The sequence below is a fragment of the Electrona antarctica genome (genome assembly GCF_951216825.1).
Source record: "Electrona antarctica genome assembly, chromosome: 13".
Lineage (NCBI taxonomy): Eukaryota > Metazoa > Chordata > Actinopteri > Myctophiformes > Myctophidae > Electrona > Electrona antarctica.
Genome location: NC_136794.1, coordinates 8,987,773 through 9,008,855, shown reverse-complemented (window position 1 = coordinate 9,008,855; position 21,083 = coordinate 8,987,773). Strand labels below are relative to the sequence as shown.

General features: G+C 44.4%; 2 protein-coding genes across 3 annotated transcripts; one reads left to right on the top strand and one right to left on the bottom strand.

Moving 5' to 3' along the window:
* Positions 1-17: 17 nt before the first annotated feature.
* Positions 18-14,645, top strand: dcbld2 (discoidin, CUB and LCCL domain containing 2). Its single transcript, XM_079518999.1, has 15 exons — positions 18-483; positions 1,581-1,805; positions 2,969-3,106; positions 5,590-5,641; positions 5,749-5,821; positions 8,086-8,219; positions 8,440-8,480; positions 8,597-8,794; positions 9,916-10,040; positions 10,810-10,954; positions 11,045-11,179; positions 11,970-12,063; positions 12,374-12,423; positions 12,552-12,686; positions 13,143-14,645. Exons 1-15 carry the CDS (start codon positions 381-383, stop codon positions 13,562-13,564), a joined length of 2,070 nt encoding a protein of 689 aa, XP_079375125.1. The 5' UTR covers positions 18-380; the 3' UTR covers positions 13,565-14,645.
* tmem30c (transmembrane protein 30C) lies at positions 14,196-21,040 on the bottom strand. Of its 2 annotated transcripts, XM_079519000.1 has the most exons (7): positions 20,355-21,040; positions 19,813-19,929; positions 19,383-19,490; positions 19,180-19,270; positions 18,886-19,047; positions 16,739-16,951; positions 14,196-16,064 (listed from the first exon to the last, which is right to left on the bottom strand). In XM_079519000.1, the coding sequence occupies exons 1-7, from the start codon at positions 20,550-20,552 to the stop codon at positions 15,877-15,879; spliced, it is 1,077 nt and encodes a 358-aa protein (XP_079375126.1). In that variant the 5' UTR covers positions 20,553-21,040; the 3' UTR covers positions 14,196-15,876. The 2 variants fall into 2 exon arrangements, with proteins under 2 accessions (XP_079375126.1, XP_079375127.1); XM_079519001.1 differs by lacking the exon at positions 19,813-19,929.
* Positions 21,041-21,083: the final 43 nt, after the last annotated feature.

Sequence of the window (21,083 nt, the reverse complement as noted above, 5' to 3'; positions counted from 1 at the left end):
ATTCCAATTGCAGAGTGGGAGGAGGAGCGGAAGTGGAGGAAGTCGTTCCACAGATTGGATGTGTTTGTGTGTTACGTGGTGTGTGTGCGTGTGTGTAACTGTGTATGTGTGTAAAGCAGCCCCGCACCCGCAGTTGCTTCTTCGATAGTGGGAAATCGGGGAATAGAGCGTAGCACAGAGAATAGTCGAGCAACGGGGAGAGGCAAACGGAATTTCGCAGAGGGGAGCCACGTAGGTCTACTCTTAGAGGACTAGTCGGAGGAACTGTCGGAAGTTTACGGGGTCGGTCGGTGTCTCTTTTCTTTTCTTGCTTTGTGAATAAACGCGGTTGTGGCCGCCCGGTGTGAAGCGAGCAGTATGCATTCGGACTGCAGACTGCTATGGGCAGAGCGGTAATGGTGGGCAGGGGACCGACAGGGGCCGGGGTTCTCCTCCTGTCTATTCTCATCATTCTCCACGCGAGGAGCGCTCGGACGCAGAAAGGTTGGTTTCTCTCCACTCAGTCAACAACACCGTGTTGTTGTCATTTACTTTAACGGTCGGCGCAGGTTTATTGTAACGACGTCGACGCACGATCGGATATTGTTGTATTTTTGCATTATTATTATTACGCACAGACTGGTTCAAAGTTAACAGCCTATACCTTACATGGCTCTGTTGCACGTTCCAGCCGATCCCTGAATCTGCGTGGAAGAAACAACACCACGGTGCTGTAATCCAACTTTATTTATTTGACTGCTGGGTCATGTTTATATTCTCTTTAGACCAAACGGTGCTCGAATGTGATTTAACGGCATATTCAGGTAGTTCAAAGATACGCGAGGGGGAGGGGTTGCGGTGGGAGTATGACAATACACATGACTCGAGGAGAGGTATTGTCATGCATTTTCAATAACAGTTTTTTAACGTCCAGACACTAGTAAGTACATGGCAATATGGACATGTTAAGCCGTAACTCGTAAAATGTTTTTGAGCAGGGTGATGTCTTCCACAAAAACCCCGTGGAATGCCATCCAGTTGTTCAGTAACAGTTGTGAGTCAGGGACAGGGGAAGCAGCTTTGTTTTTGTCCTCTTCATCTGGTTAACGTCCATGTAGAGACAGTTATGTAACACCACATAGACCAAGGATCCACTTAGCAGCATGACACGACTGTTCACTGTCGTTGACAACAACACACATACATAGACAGGCTTACTCTCATGCAGTTCAAGTTCACTATTGTATAACTTTGAATTGCATTTGTGATTGACAGTGACACTGATCGTACATCAACAAACGAATTAATTAGGACTAGGAGTAGTTTTGGTTCTTAAATAGTCTCTGGGCTCTATTATATAGCACACTAGACTCATTTATCATAGTGCACCTCTATTCTACAGTTGCATCAGTGCATCTCCTCCATTGCCCCCAAGGAACCCATTATTCCACTAAAGTAAGTGTGTGTGTGTGTGTGTGTGTGTGTGTGTGTGTGTGTGTGTGTGTGTGTGTGTGTGTGTGTGTGTGTGTGTGTGTGTGTGTGTGTGTGTGTGTGTGCGTGTGCGTGTGTGTGTGTGTGCGTGTACACATACATCTTCCCAGGTGATGGCTGTGGTCCCACTGTACTGGGCCCCACCAGTGGGACTCTGTCCTCTCTGGGTTATCCGGGGACGTACCCCAACCACACGGTGTGCGAGTGGGAGATCACCGTGCCACGGGGCAGCAGGATCCATTTCCACTTCGCCGAGTTGGACATAGAGGACCGCAACTGTCAGGTCAACTACCTCCGCCTTTACAACGGCATCGGACCCCAGCGCAGTGAGATTGGTGAGGAGTGAGAGAGAGAGAGAGTCAATGTAGGTCAGGAGGCTGTGTGGAATGCACAGTTCTTGGACTAGTACAGGACACGGGTGACGAGGTGTATTTTAGGGATACGATGTCTTTACAAGTAATTTATACCCAGGAAAACTCATCAAAAGTGCCATAACACTAGTACAGGGCTGTCCCATTCCCTTGATCATGATGTGATGTACGACACACATGCACTTGGCCACAGAATATGGTGAAAGTATGATTCATCTGGTTTAATTATAAAATGTTTTAGAAGCAGTACACGACAGAAGTCCATATATTCTTCTGCTTCTTCTTTAAAAAAATAAAACGTATTAACAACCAACCCAGACTACAGATAGATTGCATACAAAACCTCATATCCATATTTTTCCCACATCTCTGTAGACAGTGCAGTGTCTATGGTTTTTTTGCACCACTTAACTCTCAAATGTGCATTCATCTTTGTAATGAGGGGTTAGTAGGGTACTAGGGTCTGAAATGTCTGAAAAGCGCCGCATCCAGGAAGCCAAACTGTAGCGTCTGCTCCGAAAGACCAGAGCCAGTTCCTCCCTCTCACCTAGCCAGCCCCCAGACATCTCATGCCCTCACTTGCAATAGGACATTCCGTGCACGGACCGGCCTCATCAGACATCTTCGCACCCACAAGACGTGAAGTCAATTGGTCATCTTCGCTTGCGAAGGACGAACATGACTATAACGTCCTCTAATTATTTATTGTCGACAGACTGACTGACATGCACGACGGTCACCTGAGGAAGAGTTGCTTTTCTGTTTTTCCTTCCATAATCACACGAATGCGCAAGCATCGTGATCATCGAATGTGTGCTTTACAGTACACCACCATGTCTGACCATATTTACGGATGTCTTTCCCATAGATCAAAATGCAGATCATCTCACTTATTAAAATACTAGTCAGTTGAGCTTCGATGTAATTGAATCATGCAGTACACCTGTATGGATGCATCTGTATTTGCTAGGTTTCTCCACGCATCAGTTACAAAATATTCAATACCAATATTGACTTCTGGTATCATTTTTACATGTATAGATTATCCTCTTCTAACTTCTAACTGTTAGGTGTTTACTAGACTGACCAGAAACGCCTGTCTTTCCATGTCATTCTCCCGTGGGCAGTGAAGTACTGTGGTTTAGGTCTAGATGTTGGAGCGCTGATTGAGTCCACGGGGAACCAGGTCACAGTTCAGTTCATGAGTGGAACCCATCGCACTGGACGAGGATTCTACCTGACCTACTCCACCACAGAGCACACAGGTATGGGAATTTGTCATTCGTTGGCCATCTTACTACTACATATTGGGTCCATAAGCCGGGCCAGACTGGGTTGATATTCCGTTGAGTCATCTTGGGGTTGAACGTGGTCATATTTCTGTTTTGGCCAGACTGTTAAAGTTGCCTTGACAATTGAGTGTGTGTGTGTGTGTATGTGTTTGTGTGTGAAATGCAATGAGTGAGCGAGTGGGAGTCTCATGTGAGTCTCATTACTGTTGCTTCTGTCTACTCTATACCTCCTCCCTTTGGCTCCCCCATGGCATATTACTGTATTGGAATAATAGTATTGTTGTCCAGCCTGGACATGGACAATCATCATACAATCATGTGTTAATTGAACTCTACAAGTGTAAAAATTGACACAAATCTGGACCTGTAATAATATGCTGTGTTGTGTCAAAATGCTTACTTGGATTTGCTCTGTGCCCATATTCAGAAATGTGTGAGTGTTGTGAGATGAGGTAATTGTGTGTGTCACATGTTGATAAAGCCATATATGTCCATGTGGTAGATTATTGGTAAAAGGAATAGTTCCCCCTTTGTCCATTAGACTGTAACGTAACAGTGCCTGTGGCGCCTAGCCCTAGAGGGAGTGAGTAAATATAGTGATGGCCTCATTCTACAGTTTAGTGGCAATGTTTTTGTGTACTCGGAGTTACAACGAACACTGAGGAGTTTAATGTGCTCTCAAAATTAATTGGGGGGGGGGGGGGTATTGTAACATTGTAGTGTTTTCTTAAGTGTACGTGTACAGTACACGCACGCATGCACACACTCACAAGATAAGGAGGTACTCTGTAGTGAACGGTACATTCTGAACAGCCAAATGTCTGGCATTCCAACCTCAGTGCACAAGGTCAGCATGTTGGTGTGGATCATATGTTCACTGCTTGGAGTAAAGTGAATGGAAATGACATACTCCTGGACAGTGAAGTGAGAACCACAGGATGTACTGTTTTAGCTGTTCAGAAGCTGCCCTGATCCCTGTTCGGCAATGTTTCCGTTTCTGCGTTTCATCAGATTCACACTCCTAAGTCTTTTGTGTATACATGAAGAGTGACTCATATAAAAGTAGGTGTAGGTGTGTGTGCGTGGATGTGTGTAATTTGAATCCAGCTCCCAAAATGCACATCAGAGTTTTGTCTGTGCTGTGTGGTTGTGGAGGGACCAGCAAAGGATAAGAATAGCAGGAATAGAAGGAAGATAGATATTGAGAGAGGGGGTAGATATTGATTGAGATGTGAGGAAAATAAGACGGGGGGGGGGGGGGGGTTAGAGTAGACAGTCCTGATGTCTGTCTCCCATGAGAACCTTGGAGATCCCCTCTAATTGTGTCACTGAAGTGATTATATACAATTATACAGGTATGACAGTGTTTCTCTACCTTTTTACTTTCAAGGACCACCAGTTTGTTAACAAAGAGGGTGTAGAAATGGAACCAAATGGAGTCCTAGGGGTCCATTTGGTCACTCGGAATAACAGACCTCAAATATAGATTCTATTCTGTACCCTAATTCTTTTTAAACCACTTTCAACCTACAGTACAGTATATCCCTATCCCTGTATCGGGGTAATTTTATAGGCAACAGTTTTTAATTTGAATGCAATTCTCTTTTTCACAAACGTAAAATATCATAAACAGCAAATCTACAAGCTCACAACAATGCTTGTCGTTTTGTATCGCGATGCATTGTGAATTTGTGAGCTTTATAGATCGGCTATTTATTGCCAGTATCAATACAGTGTGTGCCTTGAGATTTTGACTTGCTCATCGGTGTCGTGTAGCTCGGGCACACAAAAACAAGTTTGAAAACCACCGGCGTAGATCAATGAGTGGTAGTGATCCGTTTTTCTATGGTATGTGTATTTTCTTGTTGTTGCCTTCATGAGCAAGGATTAGCGTGGGCTGACAGTTTGCACAGCTAAGTAAATCAGTGGCGTTGCCATGGCGACTTGTGGTTCCTTGGGAGGGGGGGTAAGGTCACTCATGGTTTTGACTCACTGGTTGGCTAGCCGGGTGAGTTGGCCTGATGATGATGACGACGATGTAGAGACAACAAAGGGCGACGGCCACCGTTGGGTAGAGTTTCCGACCACACACACCATCCCGTTGTACATTTATGGTGTACATTCAGTATGGTGGGGGGTTGTGGGAGATTACTTTCCAATGAAGTTACTTACAAAAAAATGTGGGAATACGTTCTGGACAATCTTTCTTGATGACGCATTATACCATGTTGGTTTTTGGTTGACTGCGCTTTAATTCGGTCTGCACTTTCAGACATTTGAAAATTCAAAAAAAGAAGGGGAAAAAAAAAATGCAGTCAAATGTTATAAGCAGAACTGGAGAAGGTAGGATACAGGAGGAGGTTTCTGGTAATTAGTTGTACTAGAAGAATTGTCAGGACAGAAAATCTCAAGGCAAAAATACACTGCTGACACACAACTTGTTTGCCTCTTTGCAGATCTGATCACCTGCTTAGATAAAGGAATTGATTTCACCGAGGCAGAGTTCAGGTAAATAGATTTACGTGTGTGCGCGACACTGACTGTACGCCACAATACATTCTTGTGATTGTCCTCTAACAATATAACGTTTAATGTAATGTTTCATTGTCTTTTAGTAAATATTGTCCGGCGGGCTGCTTGATGTCATTCGGGGAGATTTCCGGAACCATACCCACTGGTTATCGAGAAGTGAGTACATGAAAGACCCGTGTGGTGCAATAATGCATCATGGCTGTGGTTGTCCTTGTCAGCTTCACATTCCCAGGTGAATCATGTTGCCCAGTGCCCCCCCCTTATCTCAGCTCATCGCGCCCAAGGCAACCACTCGTCCATCTCTCTCATTTGTCATGGGGTTGTTCTACCCCCCCAACCTCCTTTTGCCAAGGAAACCGGTCTATACAGTCAATGGAATCTGTATCTTTTATTTAACACCGAGCCCTGTCTCTCTCTTCTCTCCTTCATTAAGCTCTGTGTAAACATGGCCTCTTTCCGCGGTATGCATGTCCCGGACTGATGACCTAAGAGCGCCCCCACTGTGGTGTGAGGTCATGGGCGCCTGAGTCTCTCGCTGATGACCTCATGCTCAGAGCTGGGGTCTGAGCAGTGCACAGAGGGTGGATGCGGGAGAGGGGGTGGGCCGTGGGGGTGATGGGAGGAGTGGAAGGGGGGGGGGGCGTGTTTTAGGGGAGAGGTGCCCCAGAGGCACAGGGGAGGGGCAGGGTCAGGACTCGGGAGGTGTGTGGGAGGTGAGCTAATTGTTTGGCCGAAGAAATGGTCCACTCTAATCCAGTCCAGCTGCAAGAGGGTGCTGAACGGAGTATCATGCGAGAGGGAGAGTGTGTATGCGTGTGTGTGTGTGAGAGAGAGAGAGAGAGAGAGAGAGAGTGTGTATGCGTGTGTGTGTGAGAGAGAGAGAGTGTGTATGTGTGTGTGAGAGAGAGAGAGTGTATGCGTGTGAGAGAGAGAGAGAGTGTATGCGTGTGAGAGAGAGAGAGAGAGAGTGTGTATGCGTGTGTGAGAGAGAGAGAGAGAGAGAGAGAGAGAGTGTGTATGCGTGTGTGAGAGAGAGAGAGAGAGAGAGAGTGTGTATGCGTGTGAGTGAGAGAGAGAGAGAGAGAGAAGCTTGGGAATGTGACCGAGAAGATGAAAAATCACACCCGTGTGAAGTGAGGGGGGCTCTTATCATCGTACATCATCATGACGTAAAATATACACTGTATTTGCTCAGACACTATGACGTAAAATGTATCTATTCATTACAATGGGAATCTAATGTTTGTGTAGGATAGGACAAAGTTTGAACAATGAACATGCACTAAAAGCTGGATATGAGGGCTAGCGCCCCTCAAAAATGCAGTATGCAATAACGCGGGTATGCATGTGCACATGCATGTTATCGTAAAGTGCTAATGTGCTATTTATTACTGAAGAAATGGCAACAAAACATAACAAAAAAACAATGAATGTTCTTCCAATTTCTTCATTACACTGTGACCTAATGGCAACTGGAGGAATGAGTATACGCATGCCATGTCCATGAGCCAATATAGCGGACAGAGGTCAGCGAGCGTACCCCACCCACAGCTCTGTTTCTTTTTCAATCTGCCCCGCTCAAGCTTTTCCTACTGTCATTCCCACATCCAGCCTATATCATGCGTCGCTTTGGATGTGTGTTAAATCATGTTATTGTGTGTCTGGTTTCCTCTCGTAGGGGCAGGGTGCGGTGGTTTGGAGCCGTGCTTGATGTTTGTGTTAGTGGTTTGGTACGGCACTCCTTTTGGATGGGGGGTGGGGGGGGGGGGGGGGGGGGGGGGGGGGGCTTACAGTCAATGGGGTAAAGCCTTCATTGCTTGTGGCAGCTTTGTCCATGTGTGTGTGTGAGAGAGCGCGAGAGAATGCGTGCACATGTTTATGCATGCTCGCACCCATATAGGTCACCAGGTTTTTCCCCCCCCACAATCGTGTCAGCTGTGAAAAAAAACCCTGCGTGCATCTTTTCCAGTAAAGTCATTCCCCACTTCCCTCAACCAGCTGTTCATGTGGGGTAGGAGCTACAGCGCTCGGAATGGAACCAGGCTTTGTCCTTTTTCTCGGTGATCGGGGCAGACTCGGTTTGACTTGGAATGCAGCCTGCAGTGAATCATCACCAATGCCACTCAGTATTCCCCCTGCAGGGGGGGGTGACATCATGTTGACTCATCAGCCTTTATCTACCACAGGGTTGAGAGCTTGATCTCTCTTGATCACATCATAGAAAAGTCCCACTCGTCTGGCAAAAATACGCGCCCTTGTCTCGTCATAAAACTGTTGCCGTGTTCCGTTTTGTGTACGCATATCTGTTCATATTTTAATAAAGCATTGTGTAAAGGAAAGGGGTTTACAAGGAGGTCCATGCATGTGTGCCGATTTCTCCTCCTTATTCCCTTCCTCTTTTGTCCTGTCTTTTCTCCCAGTCATCTCCTGTGTGCTTGGCGGCCATCCACGCCGGAGTGGTGTCGAACGCTGTGGGAGGGAGGATCAGCGTGGTCAGCAGCAAGGGCATCCCTCACTACGAGGGCACGCTCGCTAACAATGTCACCTCCACTGGGTAAGACTCTGAACCGCCGCCGCAGATTAGCCCTCTCCTCACTCCTTTAATGGCTTTCACCCTCGCCTCATCCATCCTTTGGTGGATCCGTTGTTTCACCTTGCCTCTCTCACCTCCACCTCACTATTCATTCTCTAGTGCCGTCTTTACGAGCAGTGTCTTTTGTTGGGTATATGTTGCACGTGAATCCTTCATGTTGTTTTGTTCTTCTCTCCTCCAGAGGCACCTTGTCAAACAGCCTTTTTACATTCAGGACGGACGGTGAGATTTGTTTGCCTCTGTTGGCCATCTCTTTCTTTAAATATTTTACAGAATAGTTATTGGTGAACGACTCTACAGTGGTGTTGATGGCATGAAACCTTCTCTGTACTCTTCAGGATGCATTGGAACACTGGGCTTAGAGTCTGGGGTCGTTGCAGATTCTCAGCTTTCGTCTAGCTCCGAGTGGGAATGGAGCAACGCATGGGCATCATCTGGGGCACGCCTTAAAAAGCCAGGACTGCCTTGGGCCTCGGCTCAGGTCAACCAGCACCAATGGCTGCAGATAGACCTGAAAAGGGAGAAGAGGATCACAGGTACACACACATGACATGCACTTCCACAGGCATTTGTGTTAAGTACTGTTCCCCACTCAATATCCGCTTTTTGTCAATTTTAAAGTCGACCAGAAAATAAGAAATAACAAATCACTCCTTGAAGTTTTGATAGCTTTAGGAAAGTTATAGGCTAGTTATAATCTAAGGTTTGACCCAAAATAAATTGCAATAGTAATCGTTCAAGGTTTTTTATGATCCTTAGGGTCATCCAAATAACATATTAAAAATTGTTGTATTGAATAATTGTGGATCATGGTAAATTCAGGGGTTGAACGTTGGGGTACCATTAAAAACAAGGCAAAAAAATAAATGTTGTATTATGCATTAAGTAGCATGTGACGTGTCAAAGTTATGCGGAAACCCCTTCTGAGTGGCAAAAACTACTTTCTGTCCTTGACAGCCCATACATCCAAACAGAAAAGTCCTATTTGATTGCATTTAAATGACTTTAAACATTAAATTCACTTTGCCACTCACTTTGCCACTCTATCTACAATTTGACCAGTGGATCCAGTGGTCCGGGGATCACCAGTGGTCCTTGAGAGGGTTCCAGGTGGTCCACAGTCCCACCCCAGCTAAATGACGGAGGGTTCATAACAAAATGGACCCTTATTATAAATCTTTAACTTAAGTGAAAAATGAAACCAAATCGACCCTTACGCGTCCACAAGAAGTCTACACAATTAGAGAATGTAGAAGAATTGTTATTTTGATCAACATTTGCTTGTTTTCTCTCTCCTAATGGTACGTCAATACAGCATTGAATTGTGGACAAAATCTTATATCTTTCAAAGTTTTGGGTCTGAGAGGCTAAATGTCATCAAATTTGGGGCAGAGGTTCATCATTGGCATCAAGGGAGTGTGTGCAAAATTTGGCATCGACCGGGTTAACGGTGCAGGAGATTAGCTGGTAACGGACACACACACACACACACACACGGACGGAGTGCATGGATCATAAAAAAAAAAACCTTGAACGATTACTATTGCAATTTTTGTTGGGTCACGCCGCTTTTTTAGCTTAGATTGACTGGCCTATTACTAGAGCTGCTCGTTCCACAGGTCCATCCAGTCGGTTAACTTCCTCTCCATGTGCTCAGGCATCAGCACCACCGGCTCCACCCGGAGAGAGTACCAGTTCTACGTGTCAGCATATCGTGTCCTGTCCAGTAACAATGGGCAGGACTGGCATCCTTACCGCGAGGTAGATTCTACTCAAGACAAGGTAATGCATCCGGCCAAATCAATATTATGCTGCTCTCTCGACAGTTGCATCATTGGCTTTGCTTTTTGTTTCTGTCTGCAAATTACTGCAAATGGACAAAAATGTCACTTTAGAGGTTTTTGGGGAAGGGCTGCACTTGGGATCGTTTCTATGGCAACTGGTATCGACTAGGGGATGTTTATGGCAGGAAATGGGAGATGTTCAGATGGCAGTGGTTTGAGTTAAGTGCTGTGGTAGACAAAGTCTGTACGCTGGGGCCTGAATAATGAATGGGGATGGATTTAGTGGCTGCCTTGTTAGGCTTTAGCTACCACTAGATATAGCGTTCTGTAGAGATTCTTACAGCACGTTATGGCAAACGGGAAAGTGGTTATTAGCTCGCCTAGCTGAAAACTAATCCGCTTATGCCTCATATTGTATTAGCTCATGGTTTGAAACAAGACCCAGTCCACTGAGGACAATCTTTGGTGATCCCCCCCTCCCAACCATGAGCCTACATTAGCCTTTGTATTTTAACCTGGGTAACATGGGTTTCTTCCTGGGCCGTGGCTCAGTGGTCCAGGCACCTTGGCCGGTAGTCCAGTCTGGCAGTGTGCCGCGGGTTCGACTCCCGATCCTGACGGCCTTTACTGCATGTCACTCCCCCCATCTCTCCCCATTTCCTGTCAGCCTACTGTCTGTCCCTCCATAAAAAATATAAAATAAAGGCGAAAGCCACCAAATCACATTTAAAAACAAAAAACATGGGTTTCTTCTCCTTCCTTGGTAGATTTTCCAAGGGAACACAAACTATCTGCACGAGGTCAGGAATAACTTCATTCCTCCCATTGAGGCCCGCTTTCTCAGGATAAATCCGACCCAATGGCACCAGAGAATTGCCCTGAAGTTGGAGCTGCTCGGCTGCCAGATTCCGGGTGAGCAAATTGTGCTTGATAACTGTATCTGACAAACAAAAACCTTTTGTCTCCACAATCTTTACATGGACCTTTTTTGTTTCCTTGTAGGGCTAATGCGGCCGAGGATGTCTCCACCCCGAACAACTCGCCCACCTGTGGTCACATACACCCCACCCCTTTATGGAAGCACAACTCGCACCCCTGACATCAGGAACACCACCATGCCTCCCCACACCAGCAATGGTAAGTCGTTTTTATTATCATGTTTTTGAGGGGCGCTAGGCCCTCCTATTATGCACAGCTTTGTGTTTGTAGCATGGAAAAATGTGATGATTTGATTGGCTGATGTATGACTATAAGAACGCCCCTCACTTCACACACAAGTGTATTTTTGAGTGGTGCAAACCACTCCAACAACCAGCTTTGTCTGTATCTATGTGTCTATGTATGTGTGTACCTGTACGTGTGTACCTGTACGTGGGACCCAAACAAATGAGCATGGTTACTATGGTCACTGACATTACGTCAGACCACAGCTGATCAGGCTATATAAGACCTTGCACCACTCAGTTCACACGATTGTGATTTTTTTCCCTATATACAGCTTTTGTCCCCTCACGTCTCATATTTTGCCATTGACAATGAAAGGAGAAATTAGGTCATATGTGCCTCAAATATGACGTCAATTTGTGGCAACAAACATTAAATGCCATTGACAATGAAGGTAAAATGTACGTCATATGTAGATGAGCAAATCTGCTAACCAATCACGTAAATTCAGTTGTTAGTGAGAAGATGTATGATGATAAGAGCGCCCCTCACTTCACATGGGTGTGATTTAAAAAAATTATATTGGAGCATCCGAGCACACATTTTTCACATGTACTGTATACATACTATGTACCTAAACAGTGCATCTAAGTGAAAATAGAGTAAATCTGAAGTCACTGGATTGGATTTGAGTATACAGTGCATGTTAACTATTGGTGGTTCTACACTACAGCAGTAAACGTGGTGTTTTCCCTCTAACTAGATGTGGCGCTGGCTGCGGTGCTTGTGCCAGTGTTGGTCATGGCTCTGACTGCTCTCGTCCTGACTGTGGTCTGTGCCTGGCACTGGAGGAACAGGTAAGCTCTTCCCATTGTCCCCCTGTGGAGCAGCGTTTTAGTCCTATACAGAGGAAAGACATTTTTATGTAGACTTAGATGGTATTTTTATGTAGACATAGCACTATAAAGTACACATGCATAATTCCATTATATAGATATTCCACTGTTACGTTCTTAGCTTACGTATGATTCATGATAACTACCTTTTATGTATGTGATGTATTCCCATGCTTTTGTTCTTGCTTAATGTAAATCACTCTGGATTAAGAGCGTCTGTTAAAATGCCTAAATTGTAAAGACGACACTTCAAAAGTTGTCTCTCCCATAGGAAGAAGAGTTCAGAGGGAACGTATGACCTGCCCCACTGGGATCGCACAGGTCTGTTTGAGTTGTGCAAGGATGCATTTATTAGCACGAGGTCGACTTATGATGGCGTGTGCATTCGTCTGCTCACTGTGCTGGGTGTGATTAACATGCATCTTCTCTATTTGGTTTTCTGTTTTTAGACTGGTGGAAGAGCATGAAGCAGCTGTTGCCTTCCAAGATGGCAGAGGGGGATGACTCCGTTCGATACAGCAGTAGTGAAGTGGGACGTCTCCGAGGGAGAGGGGTCACCCCTAGACTACGGGCTGAACCTGCAGGTAGAGCCTGTTAACCCATTTAGACCCGACGTCGAAATTTCAAAAATGTCTTCAAAATCCTGACAGTTTTCAGAAGAACCCCATGTTTCTGTAACAGTGGTGCTCAATATTTCATGTCAAGGACCCCAAAAATGATATGTAATTGGCCACCGACCCCCATCTGAAAATATGTTTTTCCAGGGACCCCCCCGGAAGCAAAGATTTAGAATATATATTCAAAGATTTGTGCCTCATTTTCACGACTTTTCAAAAATAGCAGACCTACAAGCTCGTAGCGCGCCACTTGGTACCGCGCTATGAGCTTGTAGATCTGCTATTTTTCAATAGCTAAAGTATAACATCATGCTTAAAACACAGGGGTTCCCGCCCAAAATGGGTTAAAACGACCACTCGTGAGCCACTGCATGTTATGCGTTATTCATGATCTCACGCTGCCCTTATCCGTGTCCTCCTCAGAGTACGCGCAGCCCCTGGTGAGCGGAGGGGTGACATCCCTGGGCGCGAGGTCAACTTTCAAGCCGGAGGACACGTCTGACCCCGGATACACTGATCCTGACCTGTACGACGCCCCCATCTCGCCAGACATCTACCACGCGTACGCTGAACCCCTTCCCGCCTCTGGAGTGGAATACGCCACGCCCATTGTGATTGACATTGGCGGCCACGTATCAGGGAACAGCTCCATGAGCCAACCGACCATAGTATCCAATTTCATGAGCTGTGGGCCCGCATCCCTGCTCACGCGGACAGACAATGGCCAGCCGGGAAGGTCGGCATACGATACGCCTAAGAGTGCCACTGGACAGGCCACTCCCACCGAGGAGCTGGCCTATCAGGTGCCGCAGAGTAGCACCCAGAAGTCGGTAGACCAGGGCTGAAGTACAACGCTTGGATGAATATGTGGCTTTAATTCAATCCTCACTCATAATAGAGACAAAGGTAGAGAGGGTGGATGCCCATGGGTGTGTACATGGCATCCGTGAGCCCTGAATCCTGGGATTGAGTCTTGAAAGAATGCTACCTTTATAGCTTTAGTTTCCTCTGGAGATGTCTGTATGTCTACCTGTCTGCGCATGGCCACAATGTGCTTGTGTAGTGCCATAACAGTCCTATCACTGAAACCACAAAGATGAATGTGTATGTGTGTGAGATAGGAGGACATGGATAGAGGGACAGCGAAGAACTGACTACTAATTGATAGAACTTAGTCCCCTCTCTGTGATTAGTAGTTTTTGTGTTTTGTCAAACTGTGATTGCCATATATTGTTTTACTGTCACATACTGAACCGGGTCCTTTTTTAAAGCTTAAATGACGAATGACACATTCATCAAATCGAAATGGTTCTCTAAGGAAAGTTCTAATGATGTTTCGCATAAATTCCACCACGTCCATGTAAACCATACCACAAGGAACAGTTCTCCAAATTTCAACGGTACATTTTTTTAAAACTTTTTTTTCTCTCATACCTTCAAAACATGACCTAACCTATTGTATATTTTTTCGACAAATCCCAGCAACACAAACCTGTGTGAAATTTTAATTTTCTTTAAAAGTTATTTACTGATATTTATTTTTCTTTTGACATCCTGCTGAAAAGGAGAGGCTCGCTTATTAAGGGAAAAAGCTTATCTGACCAACCACTACCCTCGTAGATCAAATTAAATTATGGTTGCACTGTTGTCAGGGTTACACTGTCATTGACCCCTTGCATTGTTGTGCTAGCCTGGCTAATAAGCCAGACACCGACACATTGCCACGTTCTTTGATATTGACTTGAAGAGGCAGAATTCCAAAGGGTCAAAACAAAGGAACTGCCCAAAGTAGAAAATGTCTTCTAATATATAGATGACCAATTGTTGCCTTTGTTTTTTCCTGGTCTTATTATATTCACACCAAATCTGGAGTTGCGAAACTCCCAATGCCAGTGTAGAAATAGTCTAGCTAAAAACAAAAAATAATACACAGACGTTAGAGCGAGTTCTGTAATCACAAAGCCTAGAAAATACGGTACAGGAGAACAAGTAGATGGGGAATTTGATAACTTCACAGAAACCTCTCTGAAGACAAGCATTTCCGTGTGTTGTGCATATTTGTGGGTTCCGAGCGTTTTGAGTTGCTGTTCTGCATGTCATGGGTGTGTGTCTTTAACAGTGTGATTACTCTGTATTCTCAGTGACTTGTGTACAATTCCATATCTTTGTCTGTGAATGTGTGCATCAGCACCCCCAATGTCAAGCAGAGAGAGCTGTTGTGTGTTTGGCTGTTGTCTGTGTAGCAGTGCTTCTGTGTGTGTAGTGATCATTTTTGGACTAGTCTATAACATGGCTTGTAGTAAGATGCCTTAATTCACGGTCTGAATCATTATCCACAGTAGCTGACCATCCGTCTGTAGAACTGGCTCTGCCAAGTACTTGGTGGCATTGCAGATTGGAGCAGTAGTAGAAAAGGCTGCTCCTCACAGAAGGGATTGCTTTGTTTTGACATTTAGAACAGTCAACAAATCGGAGGCTTCGGTTCTCTCTCGAGATCTAAAAGCGAAATTTATACTTTGTTGAATGACCAGCACTCTGTGAAAGTAAACTTTTCGGTTTTTCCTGTGACAATATCTGATTCAACTGAAAAACGTGTCAAAGTACAAGTTACGCTTAAGGCAGTTTACATGCAAGGCTTTGGTGCTGTCTGGTCGTTCTAGATGAGTTGTCTGTGTGACTCACTGATTGTATATATAGAGAAATAAAGACTTTCTAAAAACAGGTATATTTTTATTTTCACAAATGCCACCCAGCGATCTGAACCTCTTTCTGACCATGGCTTATCCTATACATTTTAATGTTATTTAGAATACAAAAAAGGTCAGCATCAGTAAATGGAGTGTGTACTATAGCACTATAGTTACATAATAGTTTTTGACTTGACACCGACACTGTCGTTCACAATACAATTGGTGGTCAAATGTATTTTTGATAATTTTTTATAAATTAATTACATTTAGGCAAAAAATGTACCGAAGTGTGCCATACAATAAACCTGGGCATGGTCAAATACAGCAATAAGACATGGGGATGGTTCCTTTTCATTTAGGGTCCATTTGCTCCCTCCTGATACGACAGTATAAATTATCCCGTTCTTGTGACGTAATTCACAACTGGTCATCTGCTTCCCTTTCCACTCCACTGCAAACCTTCATGCCTATTCCTCCATGTTCTTTCCGTTCTTGCCAAACTTCCACCAGACGACAGTGAGGATGACGGCTAGCAGGAGGATCAGGCCACTGGTCACTAGGTAAGCAATGGGCAGGAAGCGGTTCTGACCTCCAAACCAGGTCACCGTTGACAACACTACCTCCTTTCTGCCCTGGAAGAACTGCACAGGGAAGTCTGGAGAGGAGAAGGTCAAGGCTGAAATAGCTGCCCATGAAGAAAACGAAACAAAGTGCTTAAAATAGTCAATTTAGTTAACTAAAATAGAACATTTTAGTTATATTTAGGAAATAAGATAACTCAATACTGCCAATTCCTACCAACAAACAGCAAACAGAAGTTGACGTCGACTATGTAGAGCTGCCTTGTTCCCATGTTTGAGGGTGAGAGAGTGGAATGTTTGTGGTGTATAGAGTGCCTAAAGTTTGTAGTCTTTAAACCCAGGTTAGTGTTTTTGCGTTTCCAATTACCTATAAGAAAGTCTACAGGGCTTTTGGTTAGATACGTGAAATAAGAATCTGGATAACACAGGCTTAAATGCTCATATGATGGCACCATTTTTGTCTACCCACTCTGTCTCAGAGCAGGGCTGTGGACAGTTCAGAAACCTGCCAACCAGTGACATCATCATCGGTGGGGATTCCAAGATAATACCACAGGCCTTTCTCTGCCTGGAAAAGTTAGCATGCTGAAATAGATGATTAATGAAATTAAAGCTACTCAGGATTGATGCAAGTTGGGAACTTTGTATGTGTTGTTAAAGTATCCATTGTACCCGTCTGTCTAGGTCCCTTTTATGCCCATATATGGGGATTTCGGTGTCTGTCTTTTACTGCTCGGTTAAAGGATACTGTAGGAGATCTCGATGCTGTAGTTCCCTACTGGCAGTCCATCGACGAAGGGCTCCCTGGCACGGTTCACAATCCCATAGAGCTTCTTGAAGTTGGGGAAGGCCGCCTCCCGCATCCACACGATCAGGTCCTCGTTGATGAAGCCATTGTTACTGGGGTCATGGGGGGCCAGCTCATAAACAGGTTTCTGCCAATATGGCGGCTTTACTGTGCCTGTGGATGGAGTCGGTGTTTTTATTTCTAATGTGCAAAATGGAAATTTTTACATTCAAGTAGATAATACCAGAAATTACAATATATACTTTGTAACTTGTGTTTTGTTATTTGAGCCACCATGACTTGGCGAGTGCAAAACAAATGCACTGTTTTCGATCTATCCGTGCGTTCCAGAGCCTCAGGGCTACATCTGAGTCAAATGTCCAGTTAGTGTGAACACTGTGTGTACCTAACCCAGGCATGGATCAACATCCATCCAAGCCCGGCCCACTTGGAATTGGAAAAGGTAGTCTTGGGCGCGAACCCCTTTTGGTGTTTTAAGCATTATGTTATGCTTTAGCTGTTGAAAAATAGCAGATCTACAAGCTCATAGCGCGGCACCGAGTGCCGCGCTATGAACTTGTAGGTCTGCTATTTTTGAAAAATCGTGAAAATGTGTCGCAAATCTTTGAATATATTCATGTGTTCTCAGCCTGTCAAATCCGACTGTACCAAAACACAGCAGTGGACTATGGTATTTGGACTGTTCATTAAATGAGTGAAAGGATCAAGGTTGTGCTTTTAGTCCAGTAATAATGTAATTTGACCTCTAACTAATTGCACAAAAAAAAAACTCAACTGATTTTGCATCTTCAATATATCCTGAATAACAGAAAGAAAGTTGCCTGGAATTGTCTGAGGGGAAAGTGTTGAAAATGGCCTGTACAGTATGGCCACCATTGACATCCTATTATAAGGCAATATTTTCTAAATTTCCTTATGCTTTAAGTAGCATGTGACATATCAAACTAGGTTGTTGTCATGATGCTGAAGCCATTCCAAGCATTAGTTTTGCATAAAAACACTCATTGGGCTAAATTTGGCCATAGCAACTTGCCAAAATGTAATGAGGTCAGCACTTTTGGGCAAGTTGCTATGGCCAAATTTAGCCCAATGAGTGTTTTTATGCAAAACTAATGCTTGGAATGGATTCAGCATCATGAAAACCCCCTAGTTTGATATGTCACATGCTACTTAAAGCATAAGGACATTTAGAAAATATTACCTTATAATAGGATGTCAATGGTGGCCACACTGTACAGGCTATTTTCAACACTTTCCCCTCAGACAATTCCAGGCAACTTTTTTTTCTGTTATTCAGGATATATTGAAGATGCAAAATCAGCTGAGTTCGTTTTTTTTGCAATTAGTTAGAGGTTGATCCTGTATTTTCCATAGATTTCCTGTACTATTTACCGTTGCGTCTTAGTAGTACACAAGAGTAAAGCGTATTCTTGTTTGGCTTCCTTCGGACAATGAAAACATACAATTACAATTAACCCATTTTGGGTGGGAAACCCTTTTGGTGTTAGCATTATGTTATACTTTAGCTATTGAAAAATAGCAGATCTACAAGCTCGTAGCGCGCCACTCGGTGGCGCGCTACGAGCTTGTAGGTCTGCTATTTTTTGAAAAATCGAAGAACGACTGACATAGAAACATAGCTTTTTCAGAAAACTGTCAGGATGTAGAAGACATTTTTAGAATCTGATCTCAGGTCAGAATGGGTGAACTAGATATGGATACTCAGGGCACGGAACAACATTACTAATGTGAATGCTGACCAGTGGGGGATGGGGCACTGCTGCACAGGCACAGTTCCAAGCAATTGGACCTAGTGTGAAAGCAGCCTATATACAGTATGTATGTATGTAGTGTATCTCTGTCTGCAAATATGTCCACCAGAGGGTGCTACAAACTGTCTTTTATTATATTATTTATTATATCAAGTTTCATTAGTCAGACAATTTCATAATTCATAATTTATTTTGATACGTTTAGGTCCTGGGAGACGCCACATTTTTATTATTTGGGGCTTGAGCTGAAAAAGTTTGGGAACCCCTGCCTGTCTAGGTTGTCTCGTTTTGAAATAGTTTTACCCCCAAATGTACCTTCAAACACCTGTGCCAGTGTCTGGTTCTCTGGGTCTCTGGTTGGGTTACGGAACTTGATGTTCTGGTCTGTATACCAGGTGATGCCCTTCCTATGCAGGGGAACCTGCATACTAGGAAGGGCTGTGATATTAGGGCTGTGGTACGTCAGAGTGAAGGAGTCTGAGGGAACAAAACACAAACATCAAACGGGTTGCTGAGGTGGTGTGTTGACAGGAAAAGGCAGAGGGGGAATGCACTTTCTGAGGTGTGTTGACAGGAAAGGCAGAGCATGAAAGTTTTATTTAGAATTACCATTGAAAATACTGTTGGCCACCGCGCCACACGGGGCAATGGGGTGTCCGTCTGAATTCAGCCTAAAAGGCGTGCAGTAAGAACTGGGCGACTATAAAGAGAAAGGTTCATGGAATTAAACACAATCTTTTGAAAATAATGGATAATAGTCTACAGTATATAGACAGACGGAAGCGGTTATCTCGGTGGCAGAGCTACGGCACCTTTAGATATGACTTCCTGCCAACCGTCTGTGCATCGTCTCTGGAATCCATGTATCGGCGGAGGTTCTGGTGGAAGTTTATCAGGCCGTAATAGAAATACACATTACCCTGAGACAAAGAAATGGGACATGTGTGATCAACAAAAGGCACATAGAATATTGGTGACCCACAATTGTGTCTTCAAAATGTAAACAATCTGCATTATATTTTTGAGTGTTGCAAACCACTCCAACAACCAGCTTTGTCTGTATGTTTGTGTACCTGTACGTGTCCGTGCAAAGGTGAGCATGGTTACTATGGTTAGTGTGTGACGTCACTGACATAGCTGATCAGACTATATAAGACCTTGCACCACTCAGTTCACACGGGTGTGACTTTTTACAAGAGGACAGCAATCTGATCTGAAACGGAACTTTGAAGATCCCCTCACCGTGAAAGCTTTTTCAATGGGGAACATCACTGTGCAATTGCAGGGCTTGTGAGCGTCGCTGACATTTTTACGCTTCTCAAAGCATAGATTGCACGAACCGGCTAATGTGTAATCCACCTGGGAAGGAAGAGAGACAGAACAAATAAACCGAGAGAGACTTCTATTTTCACATCAAACCTTGTTTACATCGTGCTCAACAAAAACCTTGATCTCTTCTCGACATGTCACTCCCTTTTATGGCATCCGTTACTCTGCTTATCTTATCAGCGCAGGAATCACCTAAAGCTTTCTCTCATACTGCTATTTATTTGCACATCACATAGTATCGGGTTTCTCTTCGTATACGTTATATAAAACAGCTTTTTTTGTAACCTTAACTGACTGTCAGACCAAACAGTATTACAGTAAATGTGTGCTCGCCCACCCACACCCCCACAATGTGTATGCTCTACACTATAGTCTACAGTATTTTCAGATATTTTCCCAGAAATATGCAAACACCAAGTACCAACTCGTAAAATAAGAACACCACACTCACCCACCTTCAGTTCCTGTGTGCTTTGCACAGTAATGAGCAGCCAAACTCCCAGCAGCATACACAGCACAGACATGCAGTAGAAGAAGGGCAGGACAGTGCTAGCCGTTAGCATGGGAGACCAGGCCGGCAGCCTCTGCTGTTTGAAGGCCGAGTTGTCTGGCCTCCGAGCCAAGGGCCCGGTTCTGGCCTTCACTTTGCCCATGAAGAGAAACTCTAGCTGGAGGCAAGAGAGCTATTCGAGTTCGATAGCCAGAAAACTGGCTGCGTGGAGGACAGCAACAGGGTGCTCTTCTCTTCCTTGTTTCTCTTTCTTTTCTTTTTTTTTTACTTCAGTTCTGTTATCGCTCTGTACACTGGCTCACTGCTGCTTGGCCTGCCGAGAGGTTTCCCCACCCAGCAGGCCTTGCGCAGGGTGGGGAGAACTTTGGAACTGGCTGTAAGCTGTTACTCATTAACCACAAGCTCTTCCTTTACTTCCTCTTTCTGTCAGCCTCGTCGATTTTCTGTTTTCCTTCTTTGCTTCTTATTTATTGCTTCCCCACCGAAACATACACACTGGGGTGGTTTAGAAATGTAATAAAACTATGTTTCTTTACTTAATCTATAAGAATTTGCAGTCGCCTAGTTATCTGCATTGGTTATCTTGCCTTCTGATTGCTGGTTTAAAGAAGTTTCTCACAGGATGTTTTGATAAATGGGACTTCCTAGTGGATGAGCAAACCCATGAGCTCAC